This window comes from Sarcophilus harrisii, chromosome 2 (assembly GCF_902635505.1).
Source record: "Sarcophilus harrisii chromosome 2, mSarHar1.11, whole genome shotgun sequence".
NCBI lineage: Eukaryota > Metazoa > Chordata > Mammalia > Dasyuromorphia > Dasyuridae > Sarcophilus > Sarcophilus harrisii.
The window spans coordinates 153,828,248-153,846,008 of record NC_045427.1 but is presented as its reverse complement, the minus strand read 5'-3'; the positions used below and the strand labels follow the sequence as shown (position 1 = coordinate 153,846,008).

At 37.4% G+C, this 17,761-nt stretch overlaps 1 protein-coding gene across 1 annotated transcript in view; it reads left to right on the top strand.

Annotated features, from left to right (window-relative positions):
• Window positions 1-2,033: 2,033 nt before the first annotated feature.
• Window positions 2,034-17,761, top strand: part of PCSK2 (proprotein convertase subtilisin/kexin type 2) — a 295,645-nt gene continuing 279,917 nt past the window's right edge. Inside the window, exon 1 of the mRNA XM_003758170.3 lies at window positions 2,034-2,555. Within this exon, the coding sequence (XP_003758218.1) occupies window positions 2,376-2,555 (180 nt within the window). The 5' untranslated portion in view covers window positions 2,034-2,375. The remainder of the gene's footprint in view (window positions 2,556-17,761) is intronic.

The following is a 17,761-nucleotide window of genomic DNA, read 5'->3' as shown; positions in this document are numbered from 1 at the left end:
TATTCTTTTACACATTTCTTACCTCTTTAAAAAATATTTAAATTAGCAGAAGGAGTAACTAAAAGGTGAGTCTTTAGGAAAAGTTAGAAGTTCTGGGAATTATAATCAAAGTTGTTTGACCTAGAAGGAACCTTAAAAGTAATCTACTGGTAGAATCATAAGATGGTAATCGGTGAGAACTTAGCCATCAGTCCAACACCCTTGAGGGTCAGATGAGGAAAGAAAGGCTTAGAAAAAAGAAGTGGTTTACAAAAAGTCACAGAGAATGGAAATACACCTAGAGCCCAGATTCCTAATGCTTTTATTTTCTTTTCACTACACCTAACTGTCATTTGTGGATTGGACATTGTCTAAGAATATTTTCAGGAAGAGAATCTTGTGCAAATCCTCTAGGAGCCCTAGCAGCAGAGATCTAGACTTGTTTTGAGGAAGCATCAAAAGTGCAAATTATAGATAGATGTGTTTTTTCCTGATGCCGGAGTGCTTTTTTTGCATATAAGCATAAAGGAAAAAAACCTCCTTGGTTTGTTGTTGTTTTACATAAATCAAAAACAACTGCATTCCCTTTTCAATGTGCCAAAGGGAAGGGAAAAAAATCCTATGCTTGTTGCATAACTGCTTGAGATACAATCCCTCCTGGATGAATTACAAATACCTTGGTTTCTCAGAAAAGATCTCTTGCTTCTTATCTAGTTAGAACTGAATCTGAACTTTGCAAACCAAATGGGCTGGTAGTGACAACCCAATACTGTTCAGGGTAATTACCCTGTACTGTCTGTAGCAATGAAAATTTGGGTTGTTGTTTTTTTTTAAGAACTCTGATCATATAGTCACTAATACTGTGTATCTACTTTCCTCCCACATTCAGTGAAAAGAGAAGTCATGGAAGCAATTAGAACATTTAATGTGAGTGCACTCTCCCGTAACTGAGTGACTTAGTTTATTTTTGCCACTTTGAATTAACATAAAGCCATACGAAAAAGGTTTTGCACTTCCTTCTGCCACAAACCTCCAGTGTGCCTCTCCTTCCAGTCCCAAGGTAGATTGTGGCGTTGTCTGGCTGATAGTTGGCATTAAGCTAGGCATCCGTGTCAATCCGGCCAATCTGTGGTCTGAGAAAATAGCCTAAGAGGCTTGTTGTCAGTCCCGATTCTGAAGCCAGGTCTTTGTGTAAACATGTGGCATGAGTTTTCACTAACCAATGCTGTCTCGACCAAGTAGCTGCTTACAAGAGCCGTATTCCCGGAAAGTCTAGTCTAGTAACCTAAATTGTTGAGCAGTGGAAGGAATCCGACTCTGATAACCTCCTCATTGCCCCTGCCGTCCTCTGTTGCTTCTCTCAAAGCATCTTCCCGTTTCTGCTAGAAAGCGTTGCTCTGTGTAAACCAGAGGAAGCCACCATCGAGCCCCTCACCCATGCAGGAGTGTCTTAATCCATTGCCAAGTATGGATTTTGCCAGATCTCTTATCTATCAGTCCTAGGAAAGGTAGGAAGCTTCATCCCGAGGTATTTGCCGAAAGTATCAGGATCGGGGTCAAGAACAAGGCAAGAAGGAAGCGGTTTGCAGTAGGTCTCGTTATAAAGAAGGAAAAGGAGTAGGGTTTATTTGTTTTGGTTTGCTTTGCTTTGCTGGGGTAGAGGAAGGAAGGTGGCGGGGAAGAAAGAGACTAGTCTCTTAGTCCTCCAGGTTCTTATGAGAGCTACACGCACCGTAATTCCCTCTCCCGGTGCTTCAGACTTACACCAACAATGACATCATACCGATAGCTGATTACAGTTAGGGGGATTTTCCTTGCCTTGCTCTACTCCTGGGGTTGAGAAATGGAGGAATTCTCCAGGGTGCTGAAACAGCGGGGGAGGGCCAGCTCCGAATCCAACTCTTCCTCCGCCCCTCACCCCCCAGAAGGCGGACCAAAATCTAGCCAGAGGGAGGAGTGGGGCGGGGCTTGCACCTTTCTGTGTCCGGATTGGCTTTTGGAGGGTGTCACGTCACGGGGCTGGTGCTCTCCTCTGGTCACTGTTGAATTCTAGATGAGGAGGAGCTGAAAATGCAGATTTAGCATCAAGTACAGCCACACTCTCTCCTTCCCCCCCTCTCATATACACACATATACACACTCACATACCCTCCAAGGACTAGACCATCTGACTTACACGGCTTTCCATTTCCCAAAAACAGGAGGAAAATACACTCTGTTTTTGTTGCCTCCCAAGCTCCCCAGGATCAACCTTTCCCACCCCACCCCCAAGTCTTTTCTTTTAAACTATTTTTTTTTAATTTCCACCTTTTTCGATCTTCTGCTCCACCCTAGCCATCACCCACTCCACCTTCTCTATCCCCCACCTCTTTGCACTTTTCACACCTTCAAGAAAGATGCAGGGTGGAAGTGTTTCGCCCCAGTGGAAGGTTGCTGTGGTCTTGCTCTGTATTATGATTTTTGCATCTGCCGAGAGACCTATCTTTACTAATCAGTTTTTGGTTGAGTTGCACACGGGGGGAGAGGAAGAAGCCCGTCAAGTTGCTGCAGAACACGGCTTTAGTGGTATCAGAAAGGTAAGCTCTTCGCTTGCATTTCGCATATATACATATATATATTTTTTTAAAACGGGGGCAAACCCTACGCATCTTCATTGCAGATTTATAAGTTCTCGTTCTCTCTCTCTCTCTCTCTCTCTCTCTCTCTCTCTCTCTCTCTCTCTCTCTCTCTCTCTCTCTTGCAGATATTGTATTGTCAGCTCTTTAGTACGACAGTCTCTTCCTAAAATCTTATTCCCTGGTTATGTAATTAATACGCCCTTCAGATACTACTAAGGTCATGGATTTTTTTTTCTTTTTAATGTTGTTTGACCTGATGAAGAAAACGGGACAGGAGTTAGGATTATGTCTTTTAAAAATACACCAACGCACCTTGCCTGATATCCTAGGTAGCAAGTTACTAGAACTGACTGGGAGAAAGAGGATAGCTTTGACCGGCGTTATGGTTTGCTGCTCCTTAACAGATGTTTCCAGCTGCCTCCACTCCCGCCCCCCCTCCCCAGACACATACACACACACACACAAACACACACATACTCACACAAACACGCACTCCCCGCCCCCATAGAAATAGACACCTTTAGCACTTTAGGTGCTCTGCGATTCATGTCTGTCCCTCTTGGACTCTGCGAAGGGCTTCCCCGCCGGGTGTCAGTACTTACCTACTCATTACGGAGTATAGGCATGCTCTTTCTGAACTCCCAGATCTAAAACCTGAGTCTGACACACAAGAGACCCTCAAGTGAACCGGGATCCCCACTCCAAAGTCAGAGACTAATCTCAAGGGTATTGATTTACAGCCTTACACTAGTTGTCACGGTTGGGTTTTCTCCAGGCTACCACGCTTTAGTTTTTATCTCACCGCTTGGGAAACCGGTGAAATTCTGACTAGGGGACTCCCGTGTGCTCGTTTATCTCGGGGTGCCGAAGCAGATGGAGCAAGGAGCACACCTCGATCACATGTGCACCTTCAAAAAGTTAGTTTCGTTTGTCTTTTCGGATGTGAATTGTGTCCACCTCTGGAGTTCGCGCCTCTCTGGGTTATTCCTCTCCTCCCTGGTGACTAGCTCCCTTGAAGTTGCACGAATTTCACTCGGTTGTTGAGAGAATCCCAGGTGAAAGATACGAACTTGTTGGGTAGGCAAAGGGCAAGGGGAAGGGGACGCAGTGCAGGCCTGCTGACCTGCACCATCTCCCAGCGGGAACTGCCTTGTCAGGAACCCAACTTGTCCTCAAAAGACCTGGAACGGAGAGGAGAAGGAGGAGGGAGGGAAAAAGCAGCCCAGGCATAATGAGGAGGACTCCGAGGAAAGGGGCCATGGGGAGCCTCCAGATATTTCACAGCTTTCTTCAAGATAGCAAAATAGCCAACTGTTCCTTACTTAACCACCTTCTCAAAGTTGTATAATATCTCCCTTTCCCCGATCTATTGTGGCTGGATTAGAATTCTGATTCAAATTGGAATTGGGAAAAGGAGTTGTCTGTTTCTGCTGTTTCTTCTTCCAGCTCACAGGTGTGTTAGAAATGGAAACAAGCAGGAGCCCAGGTGCTCCAGGAACTTGGACTTTGGATTTCTCAACTTCTCTTAACTCTGTCTAGGAAATCTGGTCTTTGACATTCCTGCCCCACATCTTTCCCTTAATTCTTCTTCCTCCTCCTTCTTCTCTTTGACCTCTCTCCTCTTTCTCCCCCCCCCCCTTCCCTTTCCTCCTCTCTCTTCCTCAAACTCTCTTTAAAAGAAGATGTCAGCTATTTCCCAAGGAAAATCAAAGTTGCTATCCCTCCTATCCTGAATGAGTTTGAGATGCAAAAATTTGTTCCTTTAGCAAAGGTGTAGATAAGTGTATAGGAGAGGGAACAAAAGCTTCCTTCCCAGGAGGTGCTAATGTATTTGGAATGTCCTTCTCCACTAAGACTTCTGTTCAATTAAAATCCACTCTGTATACATCTTGTATGTACTTATTTGTTTTCATGTTGTTTTACTTTCCTCATGAGATGTGAGCTCCTTTAGGATAGGGATTGTATTTTTGTTGACTAAGAGACAAATAGCTATGTGGAGGGATATCCCAGTCCTATGTAACATAGTTGCCTATTCAGCCACTCCTTCACCAAATATTTATTACAAGTACCTACTCTGTTCAAGACACCATCCCAGGCAATGGCTATTCAAAGATGAAAGATGACTCACACTGTTTTCAAGGGAGGTTCCAGTCTTATTATGGATAAAAAGGGTGTGGGTGTAGAGGAGAAAGACAGAGACAAAGGCAGAGAAACACACAAAGAGAGACCGAGACAGAGACAAGAACACAAGAGACAGCAGAGAAGGAGGGAGATAGAGAAAGCAAGTGACACAGAATGAAAAAAATAATACAAGACAAGGTAGGGGCAAAAGAAAGGTGCAGAAAAGGTGCTTTAGAGAAATTGGAAGAGGGTCAGATCACTGTCAACTTCAAGAATCATGGAAGCCTTTATAGAAGAGATGGTATCCAAACTGTACTTTGAAAGCAGAGAATTTCAAATAGCAAAGATATGGAGGTAGGGCCTTACAGGCATGGAGAAAAACCTTCAATAATGCCACAGTAGTGGCTAGTAGTTTAATTTGTGTGAAATATACAGAAAGAGGAGGTGATATGAGATAAGTCAGGAAAGCAAAACACAGTTCAATACTTTCTCCTTTCAGGAGAATTTTGTAGGTTATGTTGTAAATGAACTTGATTCACTTAAAGTAAGCTCTCCTTTTCGGTGCTTCCATCTTTCAGAACATACTTACTTCCTTCCTTAGAACTTAAAAACAACCCACTCTTTCTCATCTTACCTCCTGTTTGTGTAATCCTCTCACAAATCTCTGGTCAAGGATCTAACCAAGGTGCTGAAGGTCTTCTGTGAGTACCAATGTAACCTTTTTCTAGCATGATTGACTCAACTTCTTTTCCCCAAGATATAATTGCAAAATAACATGAGGAGTAATTTATGTGAAATGCAGAATTTCTATACCTCCAACTTTATAATCCAGGTGTTCCTTGAGAAAGCTAAAAGCATCTCTCTCTGTTTATTTTCCAATATCAATGTCTTGCAACCCACTGCTGCTGGAACTCTTGAAATCTTAGAATGAAGAGGCCATAAGAGACCAGAATCTTATTCTCTTTTCTGCCACCAAATAGCTAAATGACTCTGAGCAGTCCTTCCTTGGGTCTATTTCTACATCTCTAAAATAAAGTAGCTTGACTAGAGGACTCCTCTGCATGGTTCTTGTTGGATCTAAAGTTTTATCTTTGATAGGCAAACTTATGGGGTAAGAAGTGTTCTCTTTGAGAGGAAGTATGATCCGGTAGAGAAAACACTGGTTTAAGAGCAGAAGACTGAAATTCAAATCTTGTCTCTGCTACCTTCTACTTGGAGCAAATTACTCTAGGTAAATGATTTGCCTTCTTTGGATCTCAGTTTTATCATGTGTGAAATTGGAAAATTTGACTTAAATTTCCCTCTAAGGTCCCTTCCAGTTTTAAAACTATGTTTTTTGCATTGGAAGAGATCTTCTAGGACTCCCCCCCAACCTGTCCCCATTATCATCATTGCAACTCTAGCTAAAGAGACAACTTGACACCTTAGTAAATGGTAAATATACTATATATCTATTATTTATTATTCTCACACCACCCACTTTTATAGGCTCTCCTTTGCTTTCAGAACTAAATTTCTATGAGAGATCCCATAAACTCATGTACACTGAGGTATAAATGACTAAGTTCAAGCAAATTATTGATATTAATTATGTTTATATAATAATGATAATATTTATTACAATCAAACTTTCTTGAGGTTTAACATTTCATAAGGGACCAAACTTCAACTCAAAGGATGCCATCTCTAATAATGGAATTTCAGAATTCTCTGATTGACTGAGGGGATTTTTTTTGGTGCCTATTCCAGTAATTTTGGGAAAGTAGAAGTAGGTCTTCCAAGGCATTAAAGGAGATCTGGCTTGGTATTACTACTCAAAGTAGAAATGGCACTAATTTCCCCATAACAACCTCTGCAAACAGATGAAAAATGGAAAATAAATCTAACCAAGGGCACTGAAGGTTTTGACTCCTGTGTGTTACCTGAAGAAAAACCCTCAAAGGGCAGCTTAGTGACACAGTGCATAAAAGTACTGGACCTGGAATCTGGAAGAACTGAGTTCAAATCTAGCCTGAGCCACTTAATTAGCTTCATGAGAGAAATTAAGTAACTTGCTCAAGGTCACACAGCCAGCAAGACCTGAAATATGATTTGGATTCACATCTTCCTGACTTTAATATGCCATGTGACTGCCTATATAGGCAGTCACATGGCATTTATATATATAATAAAACCTATCTACCAGGATTGTTGTGAGAATCAAATGAGATATTTATAAAGCAGTTATCATGATGCTTAGCACATAGTAGGTACTGAATAAATGTTTGTTCCCTTCCCCCTATAGGAGCAAACCTGGGACTCCATCTACCAACACTCTAATTTTTCAGACCTTTTCTTGGTAAAATCCATTTGCCACCTACCTGTACCTGAGTCTTCTCCAATCTTAGTAACATATTAACCACCCTTGCAATTTTTAACACTGTGTCTTTGCCTATGCTATTCCTGCTACCTAAAATACTCTCATTCTTCCTGTACCAGTTAGTATTCTGCTCATCCTTGAAGACTCAACAAATGTTTCATTTAAAAAAAATCAGTAATAATACTAGCTGGCATATAGCACTTTGAAGTTTTGTGGTTTGGTTTCTTTAAGGTTTTTCTTTGGTTTTTTGTTTTGGATTGGTTGTTTGCTTTGGGGTTTTATTTATTTGTTGGTTGGTTAGTTTGTAACTTAGGTCTCCCTATCTCTCCTAGGCTAGTAGTGCAGTGACCATTCATAGGCCATACCCCTCTCTCTGGATTGGAAGGAAGCTTTGACCTGCTCCATTTCCAATCTGGACCATTTTACCCCTCCTTGAGCAATCTGCTCCAGGGTTCATCATGATATTACTGGACTACTTCAGGCAACTGATTGGCTTAGCCCAGTGCAACTCAGAACTCCCAAACTCAAAAGATATACCAGTTTCAGTCTCTCCAATAGGAGGGATTAAAGGTATGCTGCCCCAATGAGCTGTTTTAAAGTTTAAAAAGAATATATATATGATTTAGGCAGTCAGGTGGCATATTAAAGTCAGGAAGATGTGAATCCAAATAATATCTCAGATACTTGCTGGCTGTGTCATCTTGAGCAATTTGCCTAATCTCTCAATCTCAATTTGCTCATCTGTAAAATAAGGATGGAGAAGTCAAATGGTACAGTGGATAGAGCACCAGGCAAGAACTCAGAAAGATCTAAGTATAAATCTGGTTTTATATATATACTAACTTTGTGACACTGGGCAAGTCATCTAACCCTGCTTGTCTCAGTTACCTCATCTGTAAAATGAGCTGGAAAAGGAAATAGAAATCACCGCATATCTTTGTCCAGAAAATCCCAAATGGGATTACAATAAATAGGGAACTCCTGAAGGGACTGAATAACAACAATAAGATTATTGTGATAATCAAATGAGATAACATATGCAAAGCACTTTATACACCTCAAATACTGTGCAAAGGCTAGCTGTAATAATAATAAATGATGTTGTTATTGCCAAATTTGCAATATTACATATATCCTTCCATATTCCTTTTTCAAATCGTCCTTTTCACTCTTAGAGCATGTGGCTCTAGGCACAATAAGTACTCAGTAAATATTTGTTTATCATGATGATGAATTTATGTAGCAAGTGCATGACATTAACCTTGCAAGGGATGGCTCTTTTTTCTCCATTCTTTAAATTATATATTTATCCCAGATTCATGATTTTCTATTATCTTAGATGAGATATAAAGTTCTGGTAAAGGATTTGAAGCAAAGTTAAAGGATTAGATTTTCAGCATAGATACAATGGAAAAATCAGCAAATAATGTAAATCAGGGTTTGATTTATTATCTTGTTAATTATCCAGGCAAGAAAGAGATAGAGAAAGTGTTAATAATACAGTTTTTTTTTTTTTTTTAAGTGTGCTATGTATTTTCAGAGAGTTTGTCATTAAACATTTGCCAGCACACTATTGTTTTGGGATTTTCTGGCAAATTTAATGGGGAAGTTTAATGGCTCCTTCCTGAATGAGAATTTCTTAAAATCAAATTCACTTTAATAGTTTTTTATCTCCGGAAGAAACCTATGATCTCTTTAATCTTAAATCATCCCTCCCCCACACCTCCAATCCTCTATCTCATCACCAAAATGGAAATGTTTAAGATTCAACATTGCTGTACTTCCTTTAAGCTTGGGACCCACACTTTTCATCCCAACTCTGTATAATTTCACAAGTTAACTTTCCCATGTGATCATAACAAATTTGATCCAAACCTATTCAATTCAACTCAGTAATCATTAAAATATATATATATCCTAAGTACTAGTCAATAAGCAATTGTTAAGTACCCAGGATGACTCAAGCATTGTACTAATGTGCTAGGGATACAAAGAAAAGAGAAACAACAAACCATAATTTTTGTTCTCAAGGAGTTTACAATCTGATGGTAGAGACACAGGCAATGAACCATATGCAACCAAAGTACATAATGTTCAAGACCTTGTGCTAAATTCTAAGACAAAACAAAGGTCTCTATCCTTAAAAAGTTTACAATCTACAGAGGGAGAGGAAGGTCATTCCTCTTTTTACAGAGTAGTAAACATGATACAATTTAAAGAGGGAAGGACCATTAGCAATGGCAACAATCAGGAAAGTTTTCCTGTGGAAAATGCCTACTCTAAGTGGTAAAATGAGAAGAGAGTAGATTTTAAAATATGTGGCACATCTATTCAAAAGCACAGAGCAAAATGGCAATATGCTAGTTCAGAAAATGTCAAATTGCTAATTCTGAACAGTGAACTTCTTTAGATTAAGAATTGGGAAAAGCAAGAATTCTGAAGGTGGGGCCTTAAATCTGGAGCTGTAGAGCTCATTGACAATTATAAAAGCACTATGAAGGAAGGTACTCTCTTCATCCACAGAAGAACTGATAAATAGAGGTATGAGTAAAATAATTTCATATTAATGCATAGATACATACATACACAAATACATATTTGTTTCCAGTGGTAGCCTTCTCCAGGACAGGGGATGGGAAGAAGGAAAAGAGAGAAGGAAAAAAAAGAAAGTTACATGATAACTTTATCATATATTTGAAAGGAATAGCAAGTTGTACATTATTTACAGTTTCATGTGCAAACTTTTTTTTCTATTCTTTTATTTTACAAAAATGCTTTCTTTACTTTTTAAATTCAGAGTAGAATAAATGAATGAATTAAAAAACTATAAATTAGAAGAAGAAAGAAAGAAAAGATAGTGCACAGGAAAGCAAAAGATTGGCATTTATTCCTGAGCCAGTATTTAAACTTTGGTTATGTCAGCTTCACAGTAAATAAGGTGGCAATGACACTCTCTGGCTGCCCAACCCAACGGAGTATTGGGAATAGTAATGAGCTTGTGAATCACTTTTAAGGGGGAAAAAAAGTAAGAAGGATCCCTGTGAACATTCAAGGCAGCTAAAAAATAAAATTAAATAAAATCCCTTGACCTAAAGTAACCTGTATTCACCTTAAAAATCTGTCCAACTCAGGTTAAAATCTTCTCAGAGGAGAGAAAAGAGAAAATTGTTCCTTTCCTTAATTTAAATTAGTAACTTGGCTATAATTTATAATTGTATGGAGTTCCCTGGAATACAGACAGGTAAAAAGAACTGCCCATAGTCCCTTTGCTTGAAATTTGACAATTTCAAAGACAAGATCATATCAATTAGTTTTTGTGCAATTTTGCTTCAAAGTTAAAAATGATTTTAAAAATTTCTTGGTGTATCTTTAGAAAGAGTTTTATCTAAATTGATGTAATAGATGACAACATCATCTTGAATTTGTTAATTTTTTGTGAATGCTGTGGATCAGGGCAGTGTAATGAGAAGAAGATTAGCTTGGGAAGCAAGAGATGTGGGTACTAGTTCAAGACTCTTCCACTACCCACTTGTGTAGGACTTTGAACAGGGCAAACAAACTGTCCCAAATCTAAGTTTCTTCACCTGAAAAGTGAGGGGTGTGGACTAAATTATTTCTTAGGTTTTATATAGCTCTATAAATGTTATTCTATAAAGACATAGGACTTTAACATTTTTGACAAGGATATTATGAAAAAATAATATTTAATTCTCTATTGAATAAACTAATAGTAAAATATCAGACTTAAAATTTTAAAAAAGGAATTCTAATCTGGATCAATCACTATCCCTAATAACCACTCTTCCTTTCTATTCCCATAATCACCACCCCATTCCAAGGCCTAATGATCTCAAGCCTGAGGTATTGTAATAGTTTATTAATTGATATCACTTAATTCTAGTTTTTCTTAATTTAGTGTATTCCACATACTCCTTTCAGAGTCATCTTCTTAAAACATATTATTTTATGTAATGTTATGTTATTATATGAAGCTCAAAAGCTGTCATTTTCTATTAAGCATCAAATAAAACTCACTGATCTAAAGTAACCTGTGTTCACCTTAGTCTGACAGACTCAGGTTAAAAGCTTCCCAGAGGAGAGAAAACAGAGAATTGGTCCTTTCCTTAATGCAGACCAGTAACTTGTCTATAATTTGTAATTTTACTGAGAGATCAAAAGACTTACCTATACTCCTTTAGCTAATGTATTAGAAGACTAACTTGAATCCAGGAGTTCCTAAACCTAAGGTCAGGCCTCTACCCTTTTCCTTAATTTCTATGTTTTTGCATAAATGATTTGCATAATTTGCATAAATGATTCTTGTTTTATTCTTTTAGCTTTTTTTACATTGTATGGTGAAAATCATTGATGGTCTGAAAATCTGTGTTCCAATCCAGTTATGCCATTTGCTATTCATGGAACAATAAATTGGTTTATATAGATATTAGTTTCTTCATGTATAGGAAAGTTTGGAACTAAAAATGACTTAGATCCTTTCCAGTCAATAATGTGATGGAGCCAGCTTGTAGAAACTGATTATTACATTTTCAATATAAGCATTAATTTACCTAAAATCAGCAAATATTACAAATTGGGGCTTGACTTATTGTTTTGCTGATTTCTAGATTTAGTTTTTAAAAAGCAGATTAATAATGCTGATTAAACATAAAAGTATGTCATATACATCCCCCTCTCCCAAAAAAACAATTATTAAACATTTATGAACATGCTACAACTTCTGCCTATAGATCCAGGATCCTAAGAGTCTATGATTTATCTCCTTTGCTCTTATCAGGCTATAAGCTATCCAACCTTGATTTTGTGACACTTCAGAATATGGCTATATCTATACATCTGTAGATATCACAAGATCAAAGTTATGTGTTCATGAATGTGTTGTGTATATATATAAATATGTAAATATACACACAGAAAGTTAACTCAAGGATGTCTCTTAAAAACCAAATAAATTTTAGTTCACTTCAATATAAAAATAAGTATCTAATGTAGCACTTTAGGAGACTGGATACAAAATCTAACAATTATAGTGAGCAACTTAAATGTAATTAGGAATTACTTTGTAACATTATAACTAATATTTCTATAGCTCTTTAAGGTTAGCAAAGTACTTTGCAGGTATTATTTCATTTAATCTTACAACTTCCCTGTGAAGTAGATACTATTAGTTCCATTTTACACAGAAGGAAACCGAGGCTGAAGGAGATTAAGTGATTTGCCCATAGTCATTAAGTATCTAATGTAGAGTTCAAATGTGGATGTCTGACTCGTCAACTATGTTACTTAGTTGTTTCATTATTTAAGTGATGAAAATAGCTTCAAGGATGGAAAAATTGCATTTGCAGAATTATCAGGAAATTTTCTTTGGTCTTTCAATTTAAATAGAATACCCACGATAGCAATTGTGTCGCTAGTTAATGAAAAAACAAATTCCCGGTAATGTATTTTTGTTGGCCTGGCAGTAACACATTTAGAACATATAATTTTATTCTTATTTTGGTCAAAAATTCAAGTGGGAATGGGGTTCCCAAGGTACTCTTCAAAGATCTCCCAGATGTGGAATCATCTTATCCAAATCAAGACTTCTGTACCTGAGAGACAGCAGTGTATAGACTATCTTTTATGTCTCCAGGAAGATCACTAACTAGGAACTCCATGGGGAGCTTTAGCTATGGAGTCTGGGAGGAGGGAGGTTTACTGCCATAGCAGCCAACAGAAAACAGGAAGAGCTTTACTTCTCACACATCTAAAGGCTGAGAACCACTATTTCTATGTTGTTCATCTTTCTAGACCGAGGACAAATCCCATCTCCTTTCTCAAGGCTTTTCTGGCCATTTCAATACTCTATCCACCACAACACAAACCTTCTTTAATTAGTTATATCATTCATTTATTTAACCTCAGAGAGACTGTGTGAGAAGCAAATATAGTGTGTTGAGCTTCTAATCAGGAAGAACTGGTTTTGAATTCTGCCTGGAACATTTATTAGGAGCAAATGCTTGTTGGGCTGACTTGGTGGCTAGATCATTTAACTCTGACTTTGTTACCTTGAGCAAAACACTAACTGCTGTGAGCCTTGGTTTTCTTATCCATAAAATGGAAATAATAATTAGCATTTCACTCATGGTGTTGTTGTGAGGCTTACCTGAAATAATGAATATGAAATATCTTTGTAAACCTTATAATAATAGGGAATATACCTATATTTACATTGATATAGAAACTCCCAGAATAAAAAATTCCCTTAACTGATACAGGTCATCAGTCACTTCTGCAATTTAGTCTGAGAGAGTTGCCTAGGACACTGAGTTAAAGTGACTTATGACCACAAAATCAGAATTAGATAAATATAGTCAGTGAATCAAGTCAACAAATGATTATGAAGTGCCTACTAGATACCAGGTACTGTGCTGAGTACTAGGGATTTTTTTTCATGATAAATTTATTATATATTTAAAAGAAATAGTAAGATATATATATATATATATATATATATAATAGATTTGTAGTTCCATGTGCAATCAACTTTTTTGTATATGTATTTATTATATTATGAAAATGTTAATCTTATTCCATAAATTAAAAATAAAATAAATTTTAAAAGAGTAAAAAAAAGATTTAAAAATAGTCTCTGCTCTGAAGAAAACTTATAATCTAATAGGGAAAGAACATATAAACAACTATGTAAAAGTAAGATATATTGTATACAGAAGTCATAAAAATTCTAGAAATTGTACTAAATGCTGAGGTCATTGGGGAAAGACAATAAAAATACTGAATCAGGAGAAAGACCATCATGTTTGAAGAATGCAAGGAAATAATTGTCACTGCATTATTCAGTGGGAAATGAAGAAGAAATAGATTTTAAAAGGCTAGAAAAGTAGGGAGGGGTCAAAATATGAAAGTCAAACTGAGAATTTTATATTTCATCTTGGAAGTGACAGGGAGACCCTGGAATTGATTAAATAGAGATCAGATTTATGGTTTAGAAAGATTACACCAAAAGTTAAGAGGAGGGTGGATTGTAGTAATGTCAACAGTGAAATTTAACAAAAAATAAATAAATAAATTGAGGCAATTCCATACACAAGATGTCACTTATTAATAGGGGCATGTACCCTGATAATAAAAGATGAGTGCTTCAATAGAACTTCTAGAGACAAAGTTCTGAGTATGATCAGTCTACTAGTTATGTTAGCAGCAACCAATAGGTTGCTTGGGTCCTTGGCACCTCTTGATAATTGACTAAAGACCCTGAGCAAGGGCTGATAGGGTCTTTTAGAACAATTAGCACAATGATAGGACAAAATTTTGAGCAGCAGAGGTATGTCTTCTTCTAATTGATTATTGATGACATAGTCAGAATTGCGATTACATATGTGATCCTCCCTGGCAAAGGAAAGATAATCTCAACTAATAGACATTTTAATGAGGAGATTGGAAAAGGGTTCTCAGCAACTCCCAAGTACTTCATCGTGGAGATATGGGGGAACAAGACTAATCCTTAAGTGAAAGAACTAATCTGTAGTTAGGAAAAATAGGCTAACCTTCTGATATGATTGATGATGTCTCTCTGTGACACTTAAGGAATTCTAGTTGCATGAGACTCAATTGTCTCTAGCAATCTTGACTGGAAAAAAGAAACCACCCCAATCAGAATCTCCCCAGCTTGGTCTCTGTCGCTGACCTGAAGATCGCCTGAGTCTGGGAATTCATTCTGGAAAAGTCTCCTCCTTTGTGAACACTTTTATGACTTTTCATTGGACCTCATCAATACCTAGATTAGGATAGTGGGCAACCAGGAGAGTGGTGGTACCCTTGATAGTAACAGACAAATTTGGAAGATAGAAGACTTTTTGGAGAAAAAGAATGAATTCAGTTTCAAACATAGTAAGTTTAAGATGTCTATGAAACATCTAGGTCTAGATATTCAGTAAGAAGCTATAATGTGAGTCTGAAAATCAGGAAAGGGGTAAGGGCCAGATAAATAGGTCTGAGAATCATCTATAAAGAGATGACAACCAAATTTCTAGAATCAAGCAAAACAGAGGAGAGATAAAACAGAAGAAAACCCAGGACAGAGCCTTGATGATAGGATTAGCAGGTGAAAATTCACCAAGGGAGACTTAGTAGTGGTCAAAAAGGTGGGAAGAGAACCAAAAGAGATCATGACAACTTAGAGAGAAGAATGTATATGTGTATATATGTATTCACACACTTCTATACATACACACACACACACACACACACACACATATACATATACATATATGTAAAGTACAAGTTCACATAAAACCTTTCCTTTTCTCTGGGGTGAGGAGGGGAACTTTCAACCAAGTTCTATCTATTCTAGGATAGGAAAAGTCAAGCACTTACTTCCTGGTTTCCATCTACTTCCCACTGCCCAGTTAGTAGGATCATAGGACCATGGCATTTAGAACTATAAGAAACCTCAAAGAGCCTAACTAAAAGAGATGGGACCAAATGCTGTGGATTCCCTTGACACTGAGGGCAAGATTTTCTCAAAGATCATTTTCCAGAATCTTTCTAAACTGAAGACAAGAAATAGTCATCTACAGACCTAATGGTTTGGAGTGCTTATACTATGGAAAAGGCTACACTGAGCTATGAAAGGGATCCATGTAAAAGATTGTTTCTGCTCTAGGAAAGTCATCTCAATTACTGTTAATCTAATTGAGAGAGATAATCCACAAATACACGAAAATTAAATAAGAATAAAGTTGAATCTTTATTGATTGACACCTTCATATCTCTCCCACCCCACCCAACTTACTTTCCAGCTTCCTTTTATGTGTTATTCCCACCCACTTACCCACCTACACACACCCCAAATAGTTATATGTGTTAATGTTATTATTATCATTAATTATCACAGGCAGTTCTTGAACCCCATTCTTCTTGGCTCTCTATCCATTATCTCACACCGCTTTAGTCAAACTTTCCTAAAAGCAATACATAAATTCAGCTATTGTTAATACTAATAATCATATATCATCTTAAGATATACATCTATATTGTTGCTTAATTATTTCAATTATGACTGTCATGTCTCTTCTTGACCCCATTTGGACTTTCCTTGGCAGAAATATTAAAGTGATTTGCCATTTCCTTCTCCAATTCATTTTCAGATGAGGAAACTAAGACAACAAGGATTAAGTGACTTACCCGGGATCAGAGAGCTAAAGTGTTCCAGGTTGAATTTTAGTGCATGTCCTCCTGAATCTCAGCTCGGGCATATCCACTAACCACCGAGCTCTTTCCAATGAATCTGTACTGTGGCCTTAATTATTATTTAATTTTCACATATTTGTGACTTATCTCTCTCAATTAGATTAACAGTAATTGAGGTGACTTCCCTAGAACAGGAACAATCTTTTACATGGGTCCTTTTCAGAGTTCAGTCTAACATTTATAGTGTAAGTACTCCATAAAGGTTTATTTCTTGTCTTCAGTTAAGAAAGAGATTGGACAAATGGTCTTTAAGGAAATCTGGCCCTCAATGTCAAGAGAATCCACAGCACCTGATCCCATCTCTTTGTGTCTCCAGAGTTAAGCTCTTTGAGATTTTTTAATGTTCTAAATCCTGTGGTCCTATGATCCTACTAACTGGGCAGAGGGAAATATGTGGAAACCAGGAAGTAAGTGCTTGGCAGACCTTGGTATTTTCCCCCATGTGCCCACCTTCAAAATCAATAGAACTTGAGCTGAAAGCCTCCTCAGAGGAGAAAAAAGAAGGCCTACTGATGATACCTTGTCAAAATACAAGAGAAGGGAAAAATTACACTTTTCCCCCCTCGACAGACAGAATATCTATAAATCAATTTCTATTTCAAAGGGGCTTTATTAGCTGTAGATCATAATGTTATAGCACATGTGGGAGTGAATGCTATAGTTAAGTTTGAAATAATTATATATTCAGTATTAGCTTTTCAAGGCATTGGAGTTGAAAGAATAAAACATGAAGTAATAGGTTCAGACTTTTCCCTTTTTTTTTTTATTCCACAATGAAAAATGGCTTTATTGTTTAGAAACATATAGGACTACTTATCTCTTTTGCATTTGAGTTCAACTCATCAGTCAACAAGCCATTTATCAAATGCTTGTAATGTGCCATCCAATGTGCTATATAAGTGGAACATACATTTAGAAACCAAAAGACAGTCCCTACACTCAAGTTGCTTACATTTTAATGAGGATATATGGGTAGGAACAAAACATAAAAGGAAGCTGGGAAGTCAGTTAGAGGGTAAAAGAGAGAAATAGGAAGGTGTTGATCAAAGGTACATGGTAGACAAAATTGGAGGGGAGTCAAGAATATAATATGGAGAGGAATAAAGACATGGATGCCCAAGTTGTCTTCCTTAAAGAGAGAGATTCTAAGAAGAACCAGTCAACTAGAATGAGTGATTTCAGTAGTAGAGGGTACTTCAAGCTAGAGTGAACTTTCTGTGTGAAGTCTAGAAAGGATGTATCTCTATGATTTTTTTGATGTTGGGATTATTGTTTGTATATTAAAGTAACCTTTGGAAACCTCTAAGTCTCTTTAGTATAGGTGAAAGAATATGGGATTTCAGTTCCAACTCTACCACTTGCTAATTATACAACCTTAGCCAAACTTAACTACTCTGAGCATTTATTTTCCTAT